The 22,538-nt window shown below is 37.3% G+C and overlaps 1 protein-coding gene and 1 pseudogene across 1 annotated transcript in view; one reads left to right on the top strand and one right to left on the bottom strand.

Annotated features, from left to right (window-relative positions):
- Positions 1 to 6,267: 6,267 nt before the first annotated feature.
- LOC129738639 (beta-alanyl-bioamine nonribosomal peptide synthetase ebony) overlaps positions 6,268 to 22,538 on the top strand; it is a 23,639-nt gene continuing 7,368 nt past the window's right edge. Inside the window, exon 1 of the mRNA XM_055729891.1 lies at positions 6,268 to 6,487. Coding sequence (XP_055585866.1) covers positions 6,358 to 6,487 — 130 coding nt within the window. The 5' untranslated portion in view covers positions 6,268 to 6,357. The remainder of the gene's footprint in view (positions 6,488 to 22,538) is intronic.
- Positions 15,907 to 17,133, bottom strand: LOC129739500 (60S ribosomal protein L7a-like; annotated as a pseudogene).

Genomic DNA, 22,538 nt, shown 5'->3' with positions numbered 1-22,538 from the left:
AATTCAATTTTAGGTAGAGCGAAAAACAAATCCGAGATCACCCTTGAAGTAAATAATGCCCCAATCAATAATAAGCACCAAGTTTGCCAGACTTTTAATGACTTTTTTACAAACATTGGCAAATCACTGGCTGATCAAATTACTGTTGATCCAACGTATAACTCATTGGCAAACATTCATAGAGTTTCCAATTCTTTGTTTTTACGTCCGACAATATCAAACGAAGTATCTACTATCATTCAATCTTTGAAAAATAAAAAAAGTTGTGGACCAGATAATATTTCCACCGGCTTATTAAAGAAACATGTTGAATTTTTTGGACCAATTCTCTCACAATGTTTCAATCAAATTTTAGAAACGGGAATTTATCCTGATTGCCTGAAAACGGCAAAAGTATTACCTATTTTTAAATCTGGTGATCCTACAAATGTTAATAATTATCGTCCCGTGTCAACTTTGAGTGTTTTTAGTAAAGTGTTTGAAAAACTTTTAATCGAAAGAATCAACTCTTTTTTGAGTGCCAATAATGTTCTCTATAATCACCAGTATGGGTTCAAATCGGGTTCAAGTACTCTTACAGCTATTTGTGAACTTTTAGATTCAATAATTGATAACATTGACAAGAAAAATATAGTTGGTGGCCTTTTTTTAGATCTTAAAAAAGCTTTTGATACTTTAGACCATGAAATACTTCTAAAAAAACTCGAATGTTATGGCCTCAGAGGTATCACAAACAACTTGATTCGCAGTTATCTATCAGAAAGAAAACAATTTGTCCGTATTGATGAAGTATCAAGTTCCTTAGGGAGTATTGAAGTCGGCGTTCCGCAAGGTAGCAACATTGGACCAATCCTATTTCTTTTGTACATCAATGATATTAGTAACCTGCCATTGCATGGAGTACCAAGACTTTTTGCGGACGACACGGCACTTTTTTACCCAGGAAAATGTCCCAATGTAATTATTAAAAACATGGAAGATGATCTCAACATTCTGCATAAATATTTTAATTCCAATCTTCTCACTTTAAACTTTGCAAAAACAAAATACATGTTATTCCGGTCATCTAGAAAAACAATCCAATCCCATAACAGTCCAAAAATAGTTAATAATATTTTGGAAAAAGTATATAATTTCAAATATTTGGGAATAACACTAGATGACACTCTGTCGTGGAAATCGCACATTAACAACTTACACAAAAAGATATCGTCGTTTAGTGGCGTTTTATGGAGAGTGAAACATTTTGTACCACGCCATGTAATGTTGCGTTTTTATTTTGCGTTTGTTCATTCACACTTGAATTATTTGATTGCGGCGTGGGGTAGAGCTTCCTTATCCCTCCTATCTCGTCTACAAATTTTACAAAATCGTTGTCTGAAAACTATATTTAACCTACCCTTTCGTCATCCATCCAATCTGTTGTACTCTAACCGCTCTCACAATATTTTACCATTGGCTGAACTTTGTAATTTCCAAACTTGCACTTATGTCTTTGATAATTTGCATTCCTCTCAAATATCTCAAAATCTCAGGTTTACTTCAGGAATTCGTGTTCATAACACAAGGCAGTCTCATCACCTTCTGAGAAGTAATTCGTCAACAAGCCTAGGCCAACATAGGATTTCTTTTGTCGGACCTACGAAGTACAATAATCTACCCGCAGAGTTAAAGATAATTAATAACAGGAATATTTTCAAGACCAAACTGATGCAACACTTTAAGAACTTATTAAACCAATAAACAACGAATCACCAAACTAGTTTTTTTTTTTTTTTTTAATTTGTATAGAATAATTGATTTTAACTTGTTTGTCTGTAGTTTAGTTTAATGTCACCTAATTTTAACTTTTAGTTTAATTTATTTTAATTTATTTTAATTTTTTTTTAACTTGTTAATACTCTTCAATTTCTTCCATCGAGAAGTGGATCTCTTAAAAGGAAAACTTTTTTCCACTGAGATTCACTGTATTTGCTTATTTTTTATTACATTCTTCCGCGCCTTAAAGTTAAAATATATTGTGTTCTCAGCATGCGTAAATTTTGTGTTTTTGCTCGCGTTTTTTTTAAATTAAATTTAACCTGTTTGCTGCCAGACATGCTGAGAACTGAAGTGTCCATTACCAGGGGGCTCTTTTGAGCTTTTTGGTGTGGGGGAGTGTGGCGGGCCATTAAAAAAAAAAAAAAAAAAAAAAAAACATTCGTTAAAGTAAACCATTTTTAAAAACATCATTAATTTTACTTAATTCGGGAGAAAGAACTGCAGCGCTTCGCCTTCGTTTTTTCTTAAGACACCACTTAATAGATGTTATCCAGCGCACTCTTCCAATTTTCGACTTAGTTTTCCGGAAACCATTTTTAAACACGAATTAGAACCGTCTTTTCGGCGGCTTTTGCTGAGTTCATTCGCTGTGCATCATTTACACCATATGTTGAAAATAATTTTCATCACATTTTATCAATTTTACAAATCGGAACAAATTTTCACTAGACGAAAAAAAAAAAACCCGTCCGTCCCCGGGCAGTCAACGCCTGCTCCTCAAAATTCGGGATAACACCAGAACTCGACGTTTCATGCATTTTCAAGTCATTCAATAAAAATTTATTTTTTCCGATTTCCTTTGGTCCCCCCCCTTTTGATGATTTTTGAGGGTCAAAAAACCGAAGCTTTGAGCGCTTTGAGGCATCCCTAAATCAAGTCCGATTTAGCTGAAATTTCGCACAGGTCAGTTTTTTTGTGGTCAATCTACAAAATGTAAATGGTCAGTTTTTTCAATTCGACCATAAATTTTTTTCATTACACTATTGGAGCATTTTTTTATTAATTACTTTATTTGAAACGGCTCATACCTTTGAGTTTTAAGGAGCCAAACTCGTTTTGTGTTTATAACAATTGATTACTTAGGTCTAGCACTTTTTGTTTCAAGAGAAGAAAAAGATAGAAAGGGAAATAGGAAATTGAAAAGAATTATAGACGGTGATCGATAGCTTTTAGAAAAAGTTAAATTTCGAACATGTAGTCCAAATCTAGCACAGCTAACACATCGCTCACTGGAACATAGGGTGGTTTTCCTCGGGCCCTGAGGGAGTCTATAAAATTCGTTTTAGCGACAAGATGGACCTCGCACGACCAAACAATATGCTCGATGTCATGGTACCGCGTCTAAGGAAGAATGATTGGACATAAGGCGGGAAAATATACGAATAAAATCCCGACTCAGATCCAATCTATTAAACCATGGTTTAAGGCTTACCTTTGGGATAATCGAGAGGAGCCACCGACCCATTTCATCCTCTTCCCTTTTGCGCTGCCAGTTGACAATAGAGTTCCTTCGAGCTAAGAAGTAAAATTCGTTGAAGACGATTTCACGGTGATACGTGTCGCCTTCTGTCGCCCCCACCTTTGCCAGAGAGTCTGCCCTCTCATTACCCATTATCGAGCAATGTGAGGGGACCCAAACAAAGGTGATGGCAAAGCAACGTTTCGATAAAGCACTCAGAATATCCCGTATCTTCCCGAGGAAATACGGCGAGTGCTTTCCCGGTCATATTGGAGCATTGATATTAAAACTACTTTTGAGTAGATAGGGTTAGTTGCCCTACTTTGGACCCTTTAAGCGGTGGTTTTTATAAACCCATGTTTTTCTCATACATGGACGATTGTTTTGTGGTTTTTAGGAAACCAAATCGTAGTTCATGGTTTTAGCCTCAAATTTCAATGAGAATTTCCATCTTTGGTTTTGTCGTTTTTGATAGGTTTACAAAGATATGGATGATAATAATTTCCTACTTTGAACCTACTGTTCCTGCATTGGCACTAGACTTGTACCCCTTATTGGACCTAGATCTAAAATGCCAGTGAAAAGATATATTTTTCTAAAAACATCAAAAAATCAATGAAATATTTTATTTTGATCAAAAAATACCACGAACTAATACTTTGGATTTTTTACAATTCAAATAAACCCCTGAATTTCTGCCATGAATATCTCAAGCCTTTTCCTTATTATCACATTTCTCAGCAGCATAATAGTAAGAAGGTGTTTTGTGTTCACTTGTTGTTTATTTACTTAAAGCTGACAAAATATGTTCGAAATGTTCAATAGAGGTCCTTAATTATGCCCTCATGAAAACTTGCACCTTAATGATTGGTTTGTATTGGAAAAACTGATGTCAGGTCTAAAAATGGAACATCATGGCCGAAAGTGTCCTATGTTTGGACCTATTACATATTTTCCGGGTTTTCCAATGATTTTCTATTATTTGAGGAAAAATAGATGGGATAGTTCATATTCATCACAACAATGGTAGTTTTTCTTTAAAATTAGGCTTGGCATGTTAAACAATGTGATTTATTCTTAATTTCTCTGATTTTTCGAAATACTTCCCACTAATTGAGTTGCCTATTTTACCACCAAAGAGGAAGTAATTTTTTTAAAACGTTGAAAAGTTTTTTGGAATTATCTTATATGGCTAAAAGCGGTATTATAGGATAAGGGAAGAATAAGAGATCATTATTTGCATTGGAGTGTCTTGAATCTACGCAAACCAAATGAGTTTTATCCGATTTTCGGCATTTTAGGACTAATGTAGGCTCTAGGTCCAAAGTAGGAGCACTCACCCTATATCAAGTAAGCTGTTACACAAATTTTGGTAGTTTTGTGAAAACAATCTATCTTGCATTAGTTAGGTTATAGCCATTTATACTTATTCAAAAAACAAATCAGCTCAGATAGCATTTTCAGAAAAAAAATCCTCTCAAATCATCGTTAAATGAGTGGAAAACCGACTTGAAAGCCATCTCCCACGGGGATTACGGTTCGAAACGTTCCATTCGAAATTGGAAAAGATTTACGTCCGCTTCTTCGGTATTTCCGGACTGACCCCCAAAAACCCATAATATGTTTGCTAGCTTTAATTGATTCGAACCAGTAGAAGAAGTAGTTCGGTTGCCGGTAAGGAGGAGTTCTCCATATGTGTCCGGTCTCAGCCGGCCAAGGTTCTGCTGCTCTAAAGGAGGAACTAAGTGAGTGTGTATCGTATGTGGTTGCTTGCCGGTAACAAAGTTCCGACGACCGGGTAGAAAAAATTGCACGGCCAAGGCCAGCCAAGGTTGGTTGATTTCACATGATTGAGCTGGTCAGTTTGGCCCATAAAAGTTGAGAAAAAAAGGCTCCACATGCGCTTTGTTTTTTTTTGCTGCTGCTGCTTTTGAACCTCTTCGGCGTGCACTCACTCACAGAAATTCATGCGCAGAACTTGACTTAGTAGGTACAGCTACACGTCAAATCAACGCGCATTGTAAGTCGACAGGGCAAGTTAAAAGCCTGCGTTTTTTGAGGCGATTAACGATATCCACTTTTGATGACAGTTGTTGTGAGCCGGAACGCGACGACGGTTTCTCGTTGTTGTTTTGTTTTGCATTGCTTTGGTTCTCGGAAGCACCAGTACCTAAATATAACTGAAGGAAAATTCAAAAGACCCGATGAGTTCGAAATGTTGATGATCTTGAAAACCGGCGCATGGTGAAAGTCGTGAACTTGAAATGGTGTAGTCAGAAACTGTTTAGCATTGGATATGTTATATGGTTCTGGACTTGTGGATCAGGTTGCTATAAAAGTGAACTCCTGTGCTATAAAATTTACTTTAAACAACATCAATAAAATTTAAATTTTAATCTGATGCATGCTTCAATGTTGTATATAATCATTTAAATTATGAACATTTGATTTTTAAATTTGAAACAGATTCTCTATATAAAAAAAACCTGAAGCTTTTAACACTTAATTCTTTTAAACTTTTTTAAAAGCTGCCGATTTTTTGTCTATACTATTACGATACTTCCAAGTTTAAAAAACAACGAGTGCAGGATTATGAACTATCTGAAAAAATCTACAGTGATTATATATTTGACAAATCGTTCTACCGATCTGTGGCATGCACAGCCTAAGTATTTGCATTGCAAAATACCCAAGGCTTTTTTTTGCCATTTTTATTGCTCCATATCCAATCGTCTTGTGCCGATCATTAATCACTGCGCCATGCTGTTTAATTGATGGTTCTCAACACTTACCTAGTTAGCATAATGCGGAGCTGCCGACCTTCAAGACAAGAGACCTCTCACTGTGCATTCTAGCCCATTCGTGATCTTGTCTTTATGATTATCACTTACAGTGCACCTCATTCAATCAAATGAACTCAGTTAAGCAAAATTATCCTATCTCAAGAGTAAACATAATATGCGAACCTCAATTCTAATCGAACTTCCTTTATCTCGATCTCCAAATCTTTTCCAGAGCAGCGTTTGACATCTCAATCCTCCAGCCGATTCTGAACAACCGAAACAAAAACAAGCAGCATGGGTACCTTGCAGCAGATCGCTATCGTGAAGGGACAGCAGCGTGGACTGATTCCGGCCCTTCTGCACCGCACCATCGAAGCCAATGTGGACAAGTTCTGCGGTTTGGAAACGGCACTCATCTATGAAGGTAACTGAATACTTAAATACTTACGGTAGACAATTTAACTGTCCTTGTCACCAGTCACCTCCTTTCAAGTTCAGCTGATAAGAATTCATTCAATTCTTCTGTATAAAGCGACAAAAAATAACAGGATCGATGTTCTTTCCAAACTTTCTACTGATGAGATGAGATTCAGTTTTTAAATTACCGAACCCAACTCTAGTTTATAGAATGAAAACCATTCTCGACCGCTTCGATTTTTTCAATAGTTAATAGTTTAACTTTATTTGACGTGGGGAGTCATCTCGCTCCACGATGTACTCAATACGAATCCGCTTCCCTCAGCAACAAACTCAACTCTCCACGACTCGAGGTCCGACTACTCCTTAAACGCCTCTAGATCCGACCTTGAACTAAAATCCACACTTCGCACAACTACTCGTTTTGCGAATAGGGTCCAGAAAGTCCCGAGACGACGGGATCTCGACACCCCGAAACGCGTGACGAACCCAGACACCTCCAACACCTCTTGTGCCAGACTAAGATCCTTCTCGTGTTGACTTGGAATCCACACTTTGCGCAACTTCTCGTTTCTGCGAATCGGGTCTAGTTAGTCTCGGCCATCCTTCAGTCGCACACACGAATCGAGGTCTCTAACACCTCTTGTATCTACGGCTGACACCTGTCTTGTCTGACTTATTTAGAGCAAGTTTCTGGTGTTGGGAAAAAGTGGTAGAAATTTCGACACTTTTAGCACATTTTGAAAACTTTACCATGCAAAAACTTTTCAAGATCTGTGGCCTTCAAGAGTTTTCACAACCAGGCTTCCGAAAAGTACAGCTTTGCTATGACAGCTTTTTTCTTGCCAAACAAACTGTCTCGGTTTTCCTTACCACTCGGTTCGCTGCTGTACCGTCGGTAACGAATCGTAATGCTTCGGCTACATCGCACACGTGCGAGAACCCAGGCTGTATCTGAACAATCTGCTCAAAGCATGCGTTGCCGAAAGTGTTGTGCTTTAAGCTGTAGCGAACCCAACCGACAGTTCGGTTTTCATCCCTTCATGCCTCCTGTTTCGAAAATAATTTCATCCTAACTGTCGGCTGCAGGGCGTGACAGTTTGGGCAGGACTGTCACGGGTGACTGTCGTGCCCATATCGTACCCATGCCTGATCGTATGCGATGCTGCTCGGTTTCGAATAGATCGAGCGAGCCATCTATTCGTACCAAGCAGCAGCATACGATCGGCGCGTAACGCGATATGTGGTGCCGGTGCAAGTTAGGCGAAAAGGGGGGGGGGGAGGGGAGGGTGATTGGGGTGATCTCCACCCGCAGTAGCTTCAAGCAAAAGGAAAATACGTTCGTTCGAAATCAACTCAGCCCGAGCGAATCTCGGCTACAGTCGGACGGAGTAAGTAGTACTGTCATGCGAAATTCAACGCATTGAAAACTGTCACGAAGATTTTCCCAAAACTGTCACGAAGCTTTAGAAAAATTTCATACCCACGAACAAACTCTCGCATGAGGTAAAACAAGCCATCGCTGTACATCGCACGGCCGCTCCTTTTAAAACTGTCAGGGAAGAAATATTCGGGAAGCTTTCATCGAGGTACATGTGCGACATTCGCAAGAATACTGTCGTTCGCCAGTACTTTTCGGAAGCCTGTTCACAACACGAGTTGTATTCTTGCATGCTGTGAAAGCAAAACTAGCAATATTTCTATCACATACGGCTGGAATAGAAACAGTGCTGTAAAAAAATACAACGCTCAAAGATCTTGAAAACATTTTTGCATGGTAAAATTTTCAATATGAGCTACTAGTGTCAACATTTCTACCACTTTCCCCCAAAAAGGGTCGATTCGCAAAACGAGTAGTTGCGCAAAGTGCGGATCTCAGTTCAAGGTTCGATCTAGAGGCGTTTAAGGAGTAGTCAGACCATGATTGCCAGGTGGTTTTGACAAGAATCAGGATTTTTCAGGACACCACTAAATTGATGAAAATAACATGCCGCTCTGCTTAGATTGCATAACTTAGACGAAATACTGGTGCTGAAGACGCCTCAAATTATGCAAATAAAGCGAGAGAACCTTGGATGACCTGAAGTTAATATCGAAAAATACTATTTAAATATCATTTGAACCAAAAATTATCGTCTTACTCTTAGCGTCTAGATCGTGGATGGCCAAACCATGGCCTGCGGGCCAAATGTGGCCCGTTACCCCCTTTTTTGTGGCCCGCGAAGGTCTTTCCGGAATAACCACGTTCAAATTGAATGTTTGTCTTGGTCTAAAATCATTTTTAAAAAAATATACCCTTATCTATAAACAGCAACATTTGAAGGAAAAAGCCCGCGAAATCTCCTTGATCTGATATATGATAAAGTAACAATTAGCATTTCAATTTTTAAATTCTTAAAATTGTAAAATATGTCAACTGGAGATACCATTGGGGCTTCAAATTTGTGCTAGTGAACATTGAGATATTTGTTAATAATCTGAGATAATTTGGAATGAACACAATAACTCTGTATTGTTTTTGGTTTTGGTTTTTTCGAAGTTAGACGTATTGTGTTGTGGGTGACGCTTGGCGAAGAATGTGGGAGCTTTGAGAGCTTTCAAGCGGACTCTTGTTTTCATTTTGAGGAGTATGGAATAGAGTGACCCGACTTTTGAGAAAGTTATTCGCTGCAGGCTAGTATTGATTCAAGATCTAGTAAAAGATCTCATGCAAAATTTGCGCCAGATCGGACCACGGGAAGGGTCGCTCAACGAGCCTGAAGTTTAAATGGGATTTTGAGACATTTTGTTCGGGAGGAACATGGAAAACAAGTTTTTTATCAATAACTCTGGTCCCCTTGGGCCGATTTCTTTTGAAAATAGGTGTTCTTAAAGCCTAAATTATGACAAATATTTCATCCGAAAACTGCATTTCGATTGAAGTTAACATAAAAAGGTTATTAGGCTTCAGAAATGGGCTGACATTTTTAAGGATGGTATTCACCACTGTTTATTAGGCGTCAAAATGTTCGAGAACCCTAACCGGAACACTAAATTTGAAATGCATGCCATTTCGTCAAATCATTACCGGTTTCGATCGTTTTTGTTGCGTTAGATTGTAAAATCTCAGATTTTTTCAAATTTATGAAATGAATTTGCGGCTTTATCGGTGAGGGTTAAAGAGTTGAAATGAAAGACGGATAGAAGATCAGAAGAAAATTCTAAGGTGATGAAAAGAGCGAAGAGCATTTGAAATAGAAGCTTGACCACACCGTTGACCGTATGCGACAACTCAATCCAGTTGGAACATCCGCACAAAACGAAAATAAGAAATCTACCTAGCCATCGATGGAACGATATCGCACAATAGAAGACTTAACAGAGCAACCACATGCTAAAACTTTTTGTTCGTTCGGCACATGTGCACACTCACATGGCGGTCGAACCATCCATAATTAACTGTATCGAAAAATGTAGTGCCTTCTCTATTGGGTACTACTTCTTCAATACAGTTAATTGATGCTGGACAAAGAATTTAGCATGTGGTCAAGCTTCTATTTCAAATGCTCTTCGCTCTTTTCACCACCTTAGAATTTTCTTTTGATCTTCTATCCGTCTTTCATTTCAACTCTTTAACCCTCACCGATAAAGCCGCAAATTCATTCCATAAAACAAATTCACGGTGATTTCTCCTCTTAAAATAATTTTTTCAAATATTTTGTTGTGAAGAATTCGGGGAGTAGTCCAGGCGAAACTCCAGGGGAATATCAAATTGAATTACTTAATCCCCATTTCTTGTTTTCATCTTTTCGCTGAAAAATTGTTTCCCGTTTTCGCGAAAAATTCTCATAAGCTAAGTGTGATGATTATAAACAATTTTGCTAAACGAAAAACTTCATCATTGAGGATTAATTTTTCACCGTTTTTTCTTCAATTATATAACCACAGGGGCTAAGAAACATGACTTAGTCCGGTTGTAATGCATACCACTTCAACAATTTTTTCCTTAATTTGGAATCATTTTAGACTGACTCAACGCTACATTTCTTTATAATTCTTTTTAAAATTGTTTCACATATAACTAAAATAACTCACGCCTGTACGCCTTTTGGCGAGTTTTATGTTTCATCTCTTCTACCTATACATAGGACTTTTTTAAATCAATCCAGAATGGTTGTGTCAATCAGAACCACCAGATCGAAAAACACATCGACAAAGGATTTCTAATGCTGCCAGAAATGTTAATTTTTCGAAAAATAGTTCCATTTACAGTTTTTCCTTCTTTCTAAGATTCCCCTAGCGATAGTAATTTTTTGAATCAAGAATTCAGGTTTAATCGTTTTATTGGCTGTTGATTGAAATAAAGTGATTTATTCAGGTAAGAGTAAATTGTGTTGATGTTTGTAATTACGTTTAAAGGAATCTATAAATCTGCTACCGAGCCTGCTTCGAAAATTAAAAAAATTTCAGTTATTTATGAAACAATTTTAACAAGAATTATAAAGAAATGTAGCCTTAAGTCAGTCTAAAATGTTTCCAATTTAAAGAAACAATAGTTGAAATTCGGCATGCATTACAACCGAAAAAGTACTAAAAGTCATGTTCCTTAGCCCCTGTGGTTATGCAATTTGAGAAAAAACGGTCAATATTTTATCCTCAACAATGAAGTTTTTTGCTCAGCAAAAGTCATTTCTAATCATCACTTTTAGCTTACGCGCATTTTACAGCGAAAACGGGGTGTTGGGGTGTTCTTTTCACTTGAAAATATGATGAAAACAAGAAAAGGGGATCAAGTAATTTAATTCTTCCCTAAAGTTTCGCCTTGACTTCTCCCTGAACTAAAAATTCATAAGCGTTTGTAGAAAACACTTTCCTTCAACGAGTACACTCGTTTTTTACACAAAATTTACGCAAAATACATAGCAACTCAGTGATAAGCTCAAGTGGGGCATAATAGAGCATGTTCCCCTACATCTTGAAAATCCCTCAGAATAAACGTTTACGCGATAGTGACGGAAAATCTCAATTTAATCGACTTAAATTTTCATTTCTATTACGATTTTATGTTAGCTGGGTATTGATTAGTACCTACACACTTAATCTTTTCTCCTGTGATCGGGACAATTTCGTCCTGTGTTTTCAACAGCTGAAATTACAGGACGATCTCAGGACAGAAAACCACTACAGGAAAACAACTGTCAAAATCACCTGTAGGGTCGAACGATGTTCTCCTGTGGTTTGCAGGAAGGTTTCGAAATAATCCTGTAGCCTCGAGACTGTTTCCTTTCGAAATTTAAATGTATAGAGATATATGTCGTATTTTTCGATTGCCGAACCTTTTTCGCCTTCCATTCCGCGACGACGAAACCCAACTCGTCATATCAACGTTACTCTCAAAACTGATCCTTTCATCAAATCCACCGTGGTTTTCCGATCAACCAGATTAGGTACTCTCTTTGGGTTCGTTAAGTTATCTCTTTTTTTGATTCCGAGCCGAGAGCGTAAGAACGAACAAATTCGTATCAACAGTGTATTGGAGAATTGTATCATTTTACCAAGCGCGTCAAAAGGAAGCTTTCTCTTCCATGAACCCATTACCGCAGACACCATATACCCAGACTGACCACTGAAGGCTGATTTTGGCGCGTTTTCCGCAGCGCTATCTACGGGTTATCGTGAAACTAACGGCCACTTACACAAAAGAATTTTTTTTACACAAACATAACTATTATTGTGTATATATTGAAACGCTATTAATATATCACGCACACATTTGCATTGTGCTATTTATTTTTTTTAATCTAGAGATGAACACGGTTGTTTTTGATTACCTACTTTTGTTTAAAAAAAAAAAAACACGGTATGGTTAAAAAACCACTAAAAACCATTTTCGAATTAGAGCGCATTAACCGAATGTGGTTAAAATTCAACCATAAAGCTTATTCAGCTATTAGTTCAGGTTACGGAAATCTAGAACTGTTTACGATCTTAACAAAACGTTACAATTACTTTCATAATTTATGTTACATTGGTGGTATGTTTGACATTAGGAAACTCACTTAGAACGATGTGTGAAGAAACTCATATCTCAAACACACCACAGTACATATCCTGCAACACTGTGTTCATGCTGTTTTCAGTCCCTGGTTGACTTACTAGTCGATGATTTAATCAAACCAATTTTATTTTTGAGCGAATGAAAACTCGCTCCACGTCCTTATTGAGTTGTGGTTGAAAAACAACCATTTTCTGTCAACTCCAGTGTGGTCCAGGTTGAAAACCACACACTGTGAAATCACAAGAAGAATCCATGAGATCAAAAAATGAATTAAGCCTTATTGCGTTGTGGTTGAAAAACAACCATTTTCTGACAACTCCATTGTGGTCCAGGTTGAAAACCACACACTGTGAATTCACAAGAAGAATCCATGAGATCAAAAAATGAATTAAGCCTTATTGCGTTGTGGTTGAAAAACAACCATTTTCTGACAACTCCATTGTGGTCCAGGTTGAAAACCACACACTGTGAATTCACAAGAAGAATCCATGAAATCAAAAAACGAATTAAGCCTTATTGCGTTGTGGTTGAAAAACAACCATTTTCTAACAACTCCATTGTGGTCCAGGTTGAAAACCACACACTGTGAATTCACAAGAAGAATCCATGAGATCAAAAAATGAATTAAGCCTTATTGCGTTGTGGTTGAAAAACAACCATTTTCTGACAACTCCATTGTGGTCCAGGTTGAAAACCACACACTGTGATTTCACAAGAAGAATCCATGAGATCAAAGAACGAATTAAGCCTTATTGCGTTGTGGTTGAAAAACAACCATTTTCTAACAACTCCATTGTGGTCCAGGTTGAAAACCACACACTGTGAATTCACAAGAAGAATCCATGAGATCAAAAAATGAATTAAGCCTTATTGCGTTGTGGTTGAAAAACAACCATTTTCTGACAACTCCATTGTGGTCCAGGTTGAAAACCACACACTGTGAATTCACAAGAAGAATCCATGAGATCAAAAAACGAATTAAGCCTTATTGCGTTGTGGTTGAAAAACAACCATTTTCTGACAACTCCATTGTGGTCCAGGTTGAAAACCACACACTGTGAATTCACAAGAGGAATCCATGAGATCAAAAAATGAATTAAGCCTTATTGCGTTGTGGTTGAAAAACAACCATTTTCTGACAACTCCATTGTGGTCCAGGTTGAAAACCACACACTGTGAATTCACAAGAAGAATCCATGAGATCAAAAAACGAATTAAGCCTTATTGCGTTGTGGTTGAAAAACAACCATTTTCTAACAACTCCATTGTGGTCCAGGTTGAAAACCACACACTGTGAATTCACAAGAAGAATCCATGAGATCAAAAAATGAATTAAGCCTTATTGCGTTGTGGTTGAAAAACAACCATTTTCTGACAACTCCATTGTGGTCCAGGTTGAAAACCACACACTGTGAATTCACAAGAAGAATCCATGAGATCAAAAAACGAATTAAGCCTTATTGCGTTGTGGTTGAAAAACAACCATTTTCTGACAACTCCATTGTGGTCCAGGTTGAAAACCACACACTGTGAATTCACAAGAGGAATCCATGAGATCAAAAAATGAATTAAGCCTTATTGCGTTGTGGTTGAAAAACAACCATTTTCTGACAACTCCATTGTGGTCCAGGTTGAAAACCACACACTGTGAATTCACAAGAAGAATCCATGAGATCAAAAAATGAATTAAGCCTTATTGCGTTCACGGAGAAAAAAGACGACAGTTGTTCCAATTATTTCAGCTAATTACACTAATCATCGAAGTGCAGTTGATTTTTTCGTATTCGATTATAAATATAATAGGCTAAACTACAAACTGCTTATTGACCTTAAGCGATCAACTATGAATATAATGGATTCAACTGTAATTGATTCAACTGTAACAACGATAGGTTCAACTACAATTGTATGATTGATTTTAGGCATTCAACTATAAGTATAATAGATTCAACTATAAACTGCTGCTTGGCCTTACGCAACCAACTGTAAATATAATAGATTCAACTGTAACGGTATAATTGATTCAATTGTCAATATGATAGATGCAACTATATCGTATGATTCATTTTGGGCATTCAACTATAAATAAAATACATTAAACCACAAACTGCTGATTGAGGCAATCAGCTATCGAAAAACAGCAAAATAATCAACGTTTGAGTAAACGTGCATTTGCGTGTAGTGTAGAAAAAAGAAGAAAAAAAATCTCGGCAAATTCAAGACGGCATCGGCGGAACCAGTTTTTCTATGCGTTTTCGGCGTTTTCGGTCATCGGAATCTCGACGGAGGATATATTCGGAGGTCGACGGAGGTTAAATATTCCTGAACTTTTCCATTAGCGGTTCTAAAATGGATCGCTCAACGACGACAGCCGGTTCTATTCCAAGGTAAGTGATTGGTAAAAAAGTTATTACGGGCACAAGGTTATTTTGCTGTTTTCTTTTGCAATGAACAGGATTCCCTACCTGATCCAGTTTTTGAGTCCGCGGCCCAATATGGAATCAAAAGTGCAGATGATAATTGCCTGCATGCGAATTGCAACCAAAAGTCAGGATTTATTTTGCGATTTTTCAAGAGGGAAAACCGAAAAAGAAAATTTTCTCATACGGAACTAGCTAACCGAATTAGAGGTGAACTTGCAACAATTGTTTCTCATTACCGGGAACCGAAATGCGGCTTGTCGATCATCGGGAATTGGTTGCTCACTCATCAACGAAAACGAATAAAATGCGACGGGTAATATTTTTAATTACTTTTAATTAATTTCAGCGTGTTCTAACCTAGTTTTCCCCTCTTCTAGGTTTATCCCTTCATAGTGTGGCAGTTTTCTGATCCTGCTGCTGAGATCCGAGGACCTCCAGCCTGGGCAGAAATCGCCAGTTCACCACCTTTACTTCCGGAAGTTCTTTTGGCCGAAGATGACCCGGAAACTAATTAAGGTGTTCGATATCCGGTCGGCCCGGGTTGCTACTGAAACCAAACTTTGCAACACAATTCGGGACCCAGGAGGAGGTTTTTTTACCATGAGACCTGAGGAGCTCAAAACCATTCTTCCCGTTGTAGGCACCCACAGTGATACGGTAACTTGTCTCTTTTTAATGTATTTTTTGTTATTAAAATAAGATTTTGTCTGCAGGATACCCCATCAATCGGATCGAAGCCGGGCATTGGGCTCTTGAAAAACATTCCTTCCCCCCGAAAAATGTACACCCCGACGGCAACGATAGATAGATATGGCTTTAAATTATGTTACTGGTTTAGAACTCTTAAATCAGAAGAATGGACGAGATTATATGTAACTTTGAGGCTACCGTAGTTTCGAATAATAAACTTAAACTACAAAGTTTTGTTGAATAAACTGTTTAATCTAAAGTTTCTTAAAACCTTCTCCTAGCCGAAACGTCGCATATGCCGATGTTTGCAAAAACTGAATAAAACAAAAGTAGGGGCTATATTTACAAAATTTGAAAAACAATGTTTTGTTCACAGAAGAAATGAATGAAAATCGCAACAACGAAATATACCATCAAGTCTTCATCTACAACAAAAAACCGATGTCAGGTTTTTATTCACTTTTTTTCTCCAATAAATTCAAAAATTTTCCTTTCTCTGAAAAAATTGTGTTACACTCGAAAAATGTCTGCTTTTCCAAATATTTATTTAGCCCTTTTACAGCCCAGCGGTTTTCGAAACAATATTTTGGACCTCGAGATGATGCATTTGTAAACATTTTCTCGCAAATTTAGAACAATTTCTAATCAAGTGCGTTGGTTGACAAAATGATGATTCTTGACAAACAGTCTCACCCATCCGAGTTTAGTGATAATAGCTTAGCTTTTCATGTTCTGTTGATAAGTTGAAGATACCAATAAAACTAATTAAGCTTACACTTTATTGTTATACGCAGAGAAATCGATTGTCATTGAAACAAAAGAAATACCCGGTAAGTTCCTCGGGTAAGTTCCCGAGCCTGAGCCTATCCAGCTTGGCGATGCAGGCCATACTCTTCGGCCCGAGCAGACCACCTACCCAGTGCTTGCGGATCTCCTCGTAGAGATCGTTGAAATTGGTATAGATGGTTTAATTGGACAGATTGGCACGGTCGGAGTTGTCCACTTGGGTCAGAGCAACACAGGTGCAGATCTTGATGGAACACCAACGTTCCCAGTCGGAACTTGTCCTTGATGATGCAGAACTGAATACCAAACTTTCGGCACAGAGCCGGTAGGTAGATGACCAGCTCAATGGTGTCAGCATCGTGAACGATCATCACCAGCTGAGCCTTCTTCTGCTCGACTAGTTTGACGACGGTGTTGGCGCCCTGCCGCAGGGGTTGGTTTTCTTTGCCGGAGGTTCCTTCTTGCCAGCGGCCTTGGCCTCAGCCTTATCCTCCAATCGTTGGATCTTAGCGATCGAGTTTTCCGGCCGGTATACTTCTCGAAGATAAACAACACTGACAAAGTGTTTTACCCGTTTTCATTATTGTTGTTGGTCAAATTTCGAACCATTTATTGAATATCGCACGTGTAATCGATGCTATCAATGGGTATAAAAAAACAAACGTGAGTTCGTCACATCAAAATCAAAACATAAAACGAATTCACTCACACAGGCATACGCTATTTGACATTTCATGCAACAACAAGAAAATAAAAATCATCTTCGTTTGCATCAAGAGAGTAATGTTCTTTTACCATTCAAAATTCGTTTCGGCTGTGTGGAAAAGTATTGAATTCGATAAATAATACAGTGAAATTATTGCTTATTCACATGAAATGAACTTCATTCAAAATTAAAATTTTTTGAAGAATGGATTCATTACTTAAAGACTATGATTTAAACATAACTTTGAATTAAAACATTTGGTTAAATTTCAACCGTGAAAGTTTTTTAGAAACAAGGAGAAATGGATTTGAAACAGACATTTTTAAATGTCTCAAATTCAGTGGATATTTGACCTTGTTTTCCAAAAATTTCTTAGAGAAAAAGTTGAACGGAAAAAGATGGAAAAAATGTCTAAAAAATTAGGCTTTTTAGGCTAATTTTCCCCTAGTCCAGAATAAGGCTAAAAAAGTTTCTGAGGTTATATTTCTAAATCGAAATATAAATTTTATTGAAACAACCAGCATTATATCACGAACACTACCAGCAGTAAATATGGTTAAGGCTTGTGATATAGCTCAGTTGGCAAGTCTGTTGCCTCCTGAGCCGATGTCCGCGAGTTCGAGCCCAAGAGTATTATTTTTTTTTTTGTTGGGTACCTATCACTGCGACCAGTTAGTTGATCTATTGTAATGAGCCCAAGAGTAAACATCGAACACAGTTGTACCGGATAGTTTTTCAATAACAATCCGCCAACTGCAACGTTGATAAAGTCGCGAATGCTATAAAGATTGTAAAACGACTATAATTGAAACAAAAAAAAAGTAAATATGATTAAAGCGCAGGCCAATACATTCGTCATATTTATTATTCTACTTAATCTTTTTTTGCAAATTGTCTAAACAAGTTCTAATCATTTCAACGATAATGTATTTCACTCCTCAAACCAATCTAGATGTTAGCCAAAACAGCTAAGATTGATTGGAATTCAAGTTTTTCAAGGATATAATAAATCATATTATGAAGTTTGTTTTTTTGTCGTAGTAAACTATAAACAAACAGAATAAGACGAACAATTCAGAACTCAATGAATTATTTAATGCGGACATTATAAATTTCAAACTGTCACTCAGCCGGATAAATTTCGAAATCAAAGCTGAATACCAAAATAATTGGCTCTAAACTAAGGACCGATACAACGTAAGTTTTGTATTTTTTCATCTAAATCGATCAACGGGCATGGTGTGTACAACATTCATTTCTTATCATGATACAGTAAATTAGAGTAAACAGTTCAACATTGAAGACAAAAACCAAATTGAAAATATTCTAAAAAGAATTTCAAATACTCATAGGTGATTCAATCAAACAAGTTTTCATTTGGCTTGTTAATTATCAAGTGCATTTTTTTTTCTTGATGAAGCACAATGGTTTCACGATGCCCCGATAGATGGCGTATGGTTCTGGGCGATTTGTAGTTGTATGGGCTCAACCGCCACTGATCAGTCTGGGTATATGGTGTCTGCGCCATTACGCAGACGCAATACACTGGAACAAAACTGTGATTGTTTATTTTGGGACATGAGACGATAGATTTATTTTTCAACAGAAATTCATGAGATTAATTTATTTTATTACATCATCTTATACCCTACAATATATTTATAAGGATATATTTCGCACATAATACCAATTTAAAATTAAAAGCACTTTTATTGATGATTTTTTATAATATCACATCGCTGCTGTATTCCGTTTGTATTCTTCCGGTATTTTGCCTGAAAAAAAACAATGAAATGTTATTCTTTAAGTAACTATTCATTTTGACAAAAAACATACCTGAAACTTGGTATGGAACAAAATATGTTGCGACAGCCAATTTCTCGACCAGTTGGATTTCAAGCTCCGCCGGTAAATCCCTCCCGACTGGCTACCAGCATCACCGATGTTTCAGCTGAATCCTGGCCGCATCTATGAAACAGAACAAATAAGAATGTTCGATAGTGGTATCAAGTTAATCACTTCTTTTTTTAAACACAACACAATTTACGGCTCACTGTTTTTGCTTGGCTGATGGATGGCTCGTCTGGAGGAAGTGTCCTAAATGGCCGTAAGAGCAACATTTCGCAGTGGTTTCCTTGCAGATTCCTTTGACCTTTGTCGTCACAAACGGAAACTTTACGTAACTTTCCGCCAAAGGTGAAAAAGAAAAACTATTTATAAAAACCGAGACAAAAAACGGTTGACAGCTGAAGTTATCCCATAATACAGGGCGATTGTTCGATCACCTGTGCGTTCGTAGGAATTTCATCGCGAATTTCAGAAGAAATGAAGCGCCTCGAAATTCGAGAGAGGTTTCGTTCGAACTTCGTTTAAATCAAGCCATTTCCCTGTGATTCAGATAGTCATTATCCCGAGGGAGAAATTTGTAATCTTAGTGTGTACACACTTAATCTTTTCTCCTGTGGTCGGGACGATTTTTTCCTGTATTTTCAACAGCTGAAATTACAGGACGATTTCAGGACAGAAAAACACCTCAGGAAAACAACTGTAAAATTCACCTGTAGGCCCAAAACAATGTTTTCCTGTAATTTGCAGGGCGTTTGACACTTTTCTGTGAGCTCTAAACGGGTTTCTCCTGTGATTTGTAGTGAATTATGCTATCCTTTCCCCTGATTCTAAATTCTTTTTTTATTATTAATCCCAATGCACAAAAAACACAGTTGTTTCCTAAGCAATTTCAATATATTTCAAACTATTTCCACTTTTGGCATATTTCAAGATTATTAATTTCAAAAGTTTTGATTAGAATTTCAAAGATGAAGACAGTTGGTCTGTAAATAAAAAAAAAACATTAATGATATTACAAAAAGTGGAAGTGGAGGGAAGTGGAACTTTTCGATCCGCCGTGCCAATCGTGGCATTGAAATTCTTGATCTCAGGGTCCATGTCAGCTACCTCAGTTGGATTTTTTGGCCAAACAAAATCGAAGCTTCCAAACCGGGGCGGAATAATCTTTCATCCGAATTTCCCAGCCTTTGAGGTTCTCCACACAGATCTGCTTGTCTTGGTGCAAAGTTCACCGGAACCTGGTTCCGTGCGCACATAATTTTATATCGTTTTCCCTTGCCCTCAACTTTAATTCCTAAACTAAATAATGTGCGTGACTACCAACAACCGAAAATTACAACGAACGGTTACCGCAAAAATGACTGGCAGAAGTTTTTGGCGGTTTAAAATTGTATGCAATGGTGAAAAAGAGAAAAACAATCCTTTTGCTTTTTTATACAGGCTAGAAAGAGAAATAAAATTTGACAAGAGACGTGTCTTTTGTGATATAGAGGAACATTGTCTTGAATTCACGGGAAAAATTCATGTTCCTGTGCCATCGTAGAAATGTCATCCTAAATTTCAGGAGAAATGATGTTTCACGTGATTCGGGTGGCGCTTCGTTCGAATTTCGTGTAAATTGAACATTTCCCTGTGGTTCGAAGAATCATTATCCCGTGCGGAATATTTGCAATCTAAGTGTGTACATAGGATTCATTCACGAGAAGTGGGAAATATTTCGAGAATATGTATTTGCTCGTGTACCAGGAGAGTTCGAGTAGGCGTTGACTCGGTCAGTATCAAATTCGGTTGAAAATAATCACAAAGGTGTACAACATTGTTAGGTGTGCTTTACAGAAAAAAAAACTACAATATGTGGGAGGAAAAAAAAATTAATCAGCTTCAGAAAAATCGGTTGCAGTAGGTAGGTTTCGATGTCAAAACAGCATCAGCCTGGCTCCTGCCAACTTTACATGTAGGGGAAAGTCGGGTAAGACAGACACCCTTAGGTAGAATCGCGATATAAAATCAGATATTGCTTTTTCATCCAAGTTTTCGTGCAGATGGGCAGTTTAGGTTCTTTGCTATCGCAAGTTAGTGATTATTTTCTTAGTAGAAAAAATTACATCGAATGGTGCAGTTTTTGTTTGTTTTGTTTACTATTATGAGACCTTGCTTGCTGTAAAACAACAGAGAATCTCGAAGTGTTAATACACCTAGAAAAACATATTCCCATCATTAGATTTTTTCCAAACATTGTTATTTCCGAAATACTGAAAATGTCCGTCTTACCCGACTTTCCCCCTCATAGAATTCATTTAAGGGAAAAAAGAAATATTTCGGGAATATGTATTTGCTCGGTTAACAGGAGAATTTGAGAAGGCGTTGACTCGATCGGACGTCAAAAATTTTCGATACGTGAAAAAGGCGTCGTAGCTGAGGAAGAAAAAGTTTAAATAAGGAAGAACCAGTATCGAACTCGGTTGAAATTAATCGCAAAGGTGAACAAAATTGTTACGTGGGCTGTACAGAAAAAAAACTACAAGATGTGAGAAAAAAACAAGAAATTAATCAGTTTCAGAAAGTTCGGTTGCAGTAGGTAGGATCCTGTATCAAAATAGCATCAGCCAACTTTACATGTACGGTTCCGATTCTTCGAAGATTTTTTTAAAGATTTAATACTTCTGCAATGTATGATTTTCGTATACAGCAATTTACATTAAGCATATTGCATTTGCTAGGGAACTCAACGCTTTATTTCTCCGTTCGCTCCAGTATCTTCTGCGATATTTACCACACACATATCGAAATGTAACAGAGATTACGTTGACAAGAAAAATTAAGGACGCAAGTCTTTTATTTTCCAAAATGCTTACACGTTTTGGCTATGTTAGTAAAAAAAAAAGATGATTAAGAAGAAGAAAATGTGCATTTCCTCGGTTAACATTATTCCTGGACCATCTTTTGTGGTCCGTGAATCTGTTCGTTTTGCAGCTGTTAAAATGCTGGACGACACTGCAAATACCGTTTGTCGAATGACGTAAACCATTGTAACGAGTCAATCATATTCGCTAAGCTGCGATACAACGCTTGATATTCAGCATGTTTAATTCATTTTTAATCCTCTTATTAAATGTCAACAAAGTTGCAAATTCATTCGGGCATTGAAATTATATACTGACAGCAACAAACGCGTTCACATTGCAACAGATAAAATTATCCGGCTTTTAAACAAAATCTCACTTGAACTTAATTTCAGTTCGATTTGAAGTAATTCTAAGAAAAAGGAAGGACATTTCAAAACTAGACGTGTGGGATATTCTTCCAGGTTTGTTCGCTTAAAAGCTTACAACGATAATCCTTTAAATTGATATAAAAGTAGTTCGCTACTTGTTCTAAACGTTATCGCTGCTAAGCCTAAAGGTCCATGGCACGCGTTCGATTAATTGATATTCGTTTCACACTTGTCCAATGCAATAAACTGCATTTGTTTTTTTTTTTTTTCAATTTATGCACATAACGTGGGAAGAAACCAACGCAATTGATGCAATAATCGATGGAAATGATTTTTTTTTGTGGCACATAGTTT

Source organism: Uranotaenia lowii, chromosome 1 (assembly GCF_029784155.1).
Source record: "Uranotaenia lowii strain MFRU-FL chromosome 1, ASM2978415v1, whole genome shotgun sequence".
Taxonomy (NCBI): Eukaryota; Metazoa; Arthropoda; class Insecta; order Diptera; family Culicidae; genus Uranotaenia; species Uranotaenia lowii.
The sequence above is the reverse complement of the archived record's forward strand: the minus strand, read 5'-3'. Positions and strand labels throughout refer to the sequence as shown.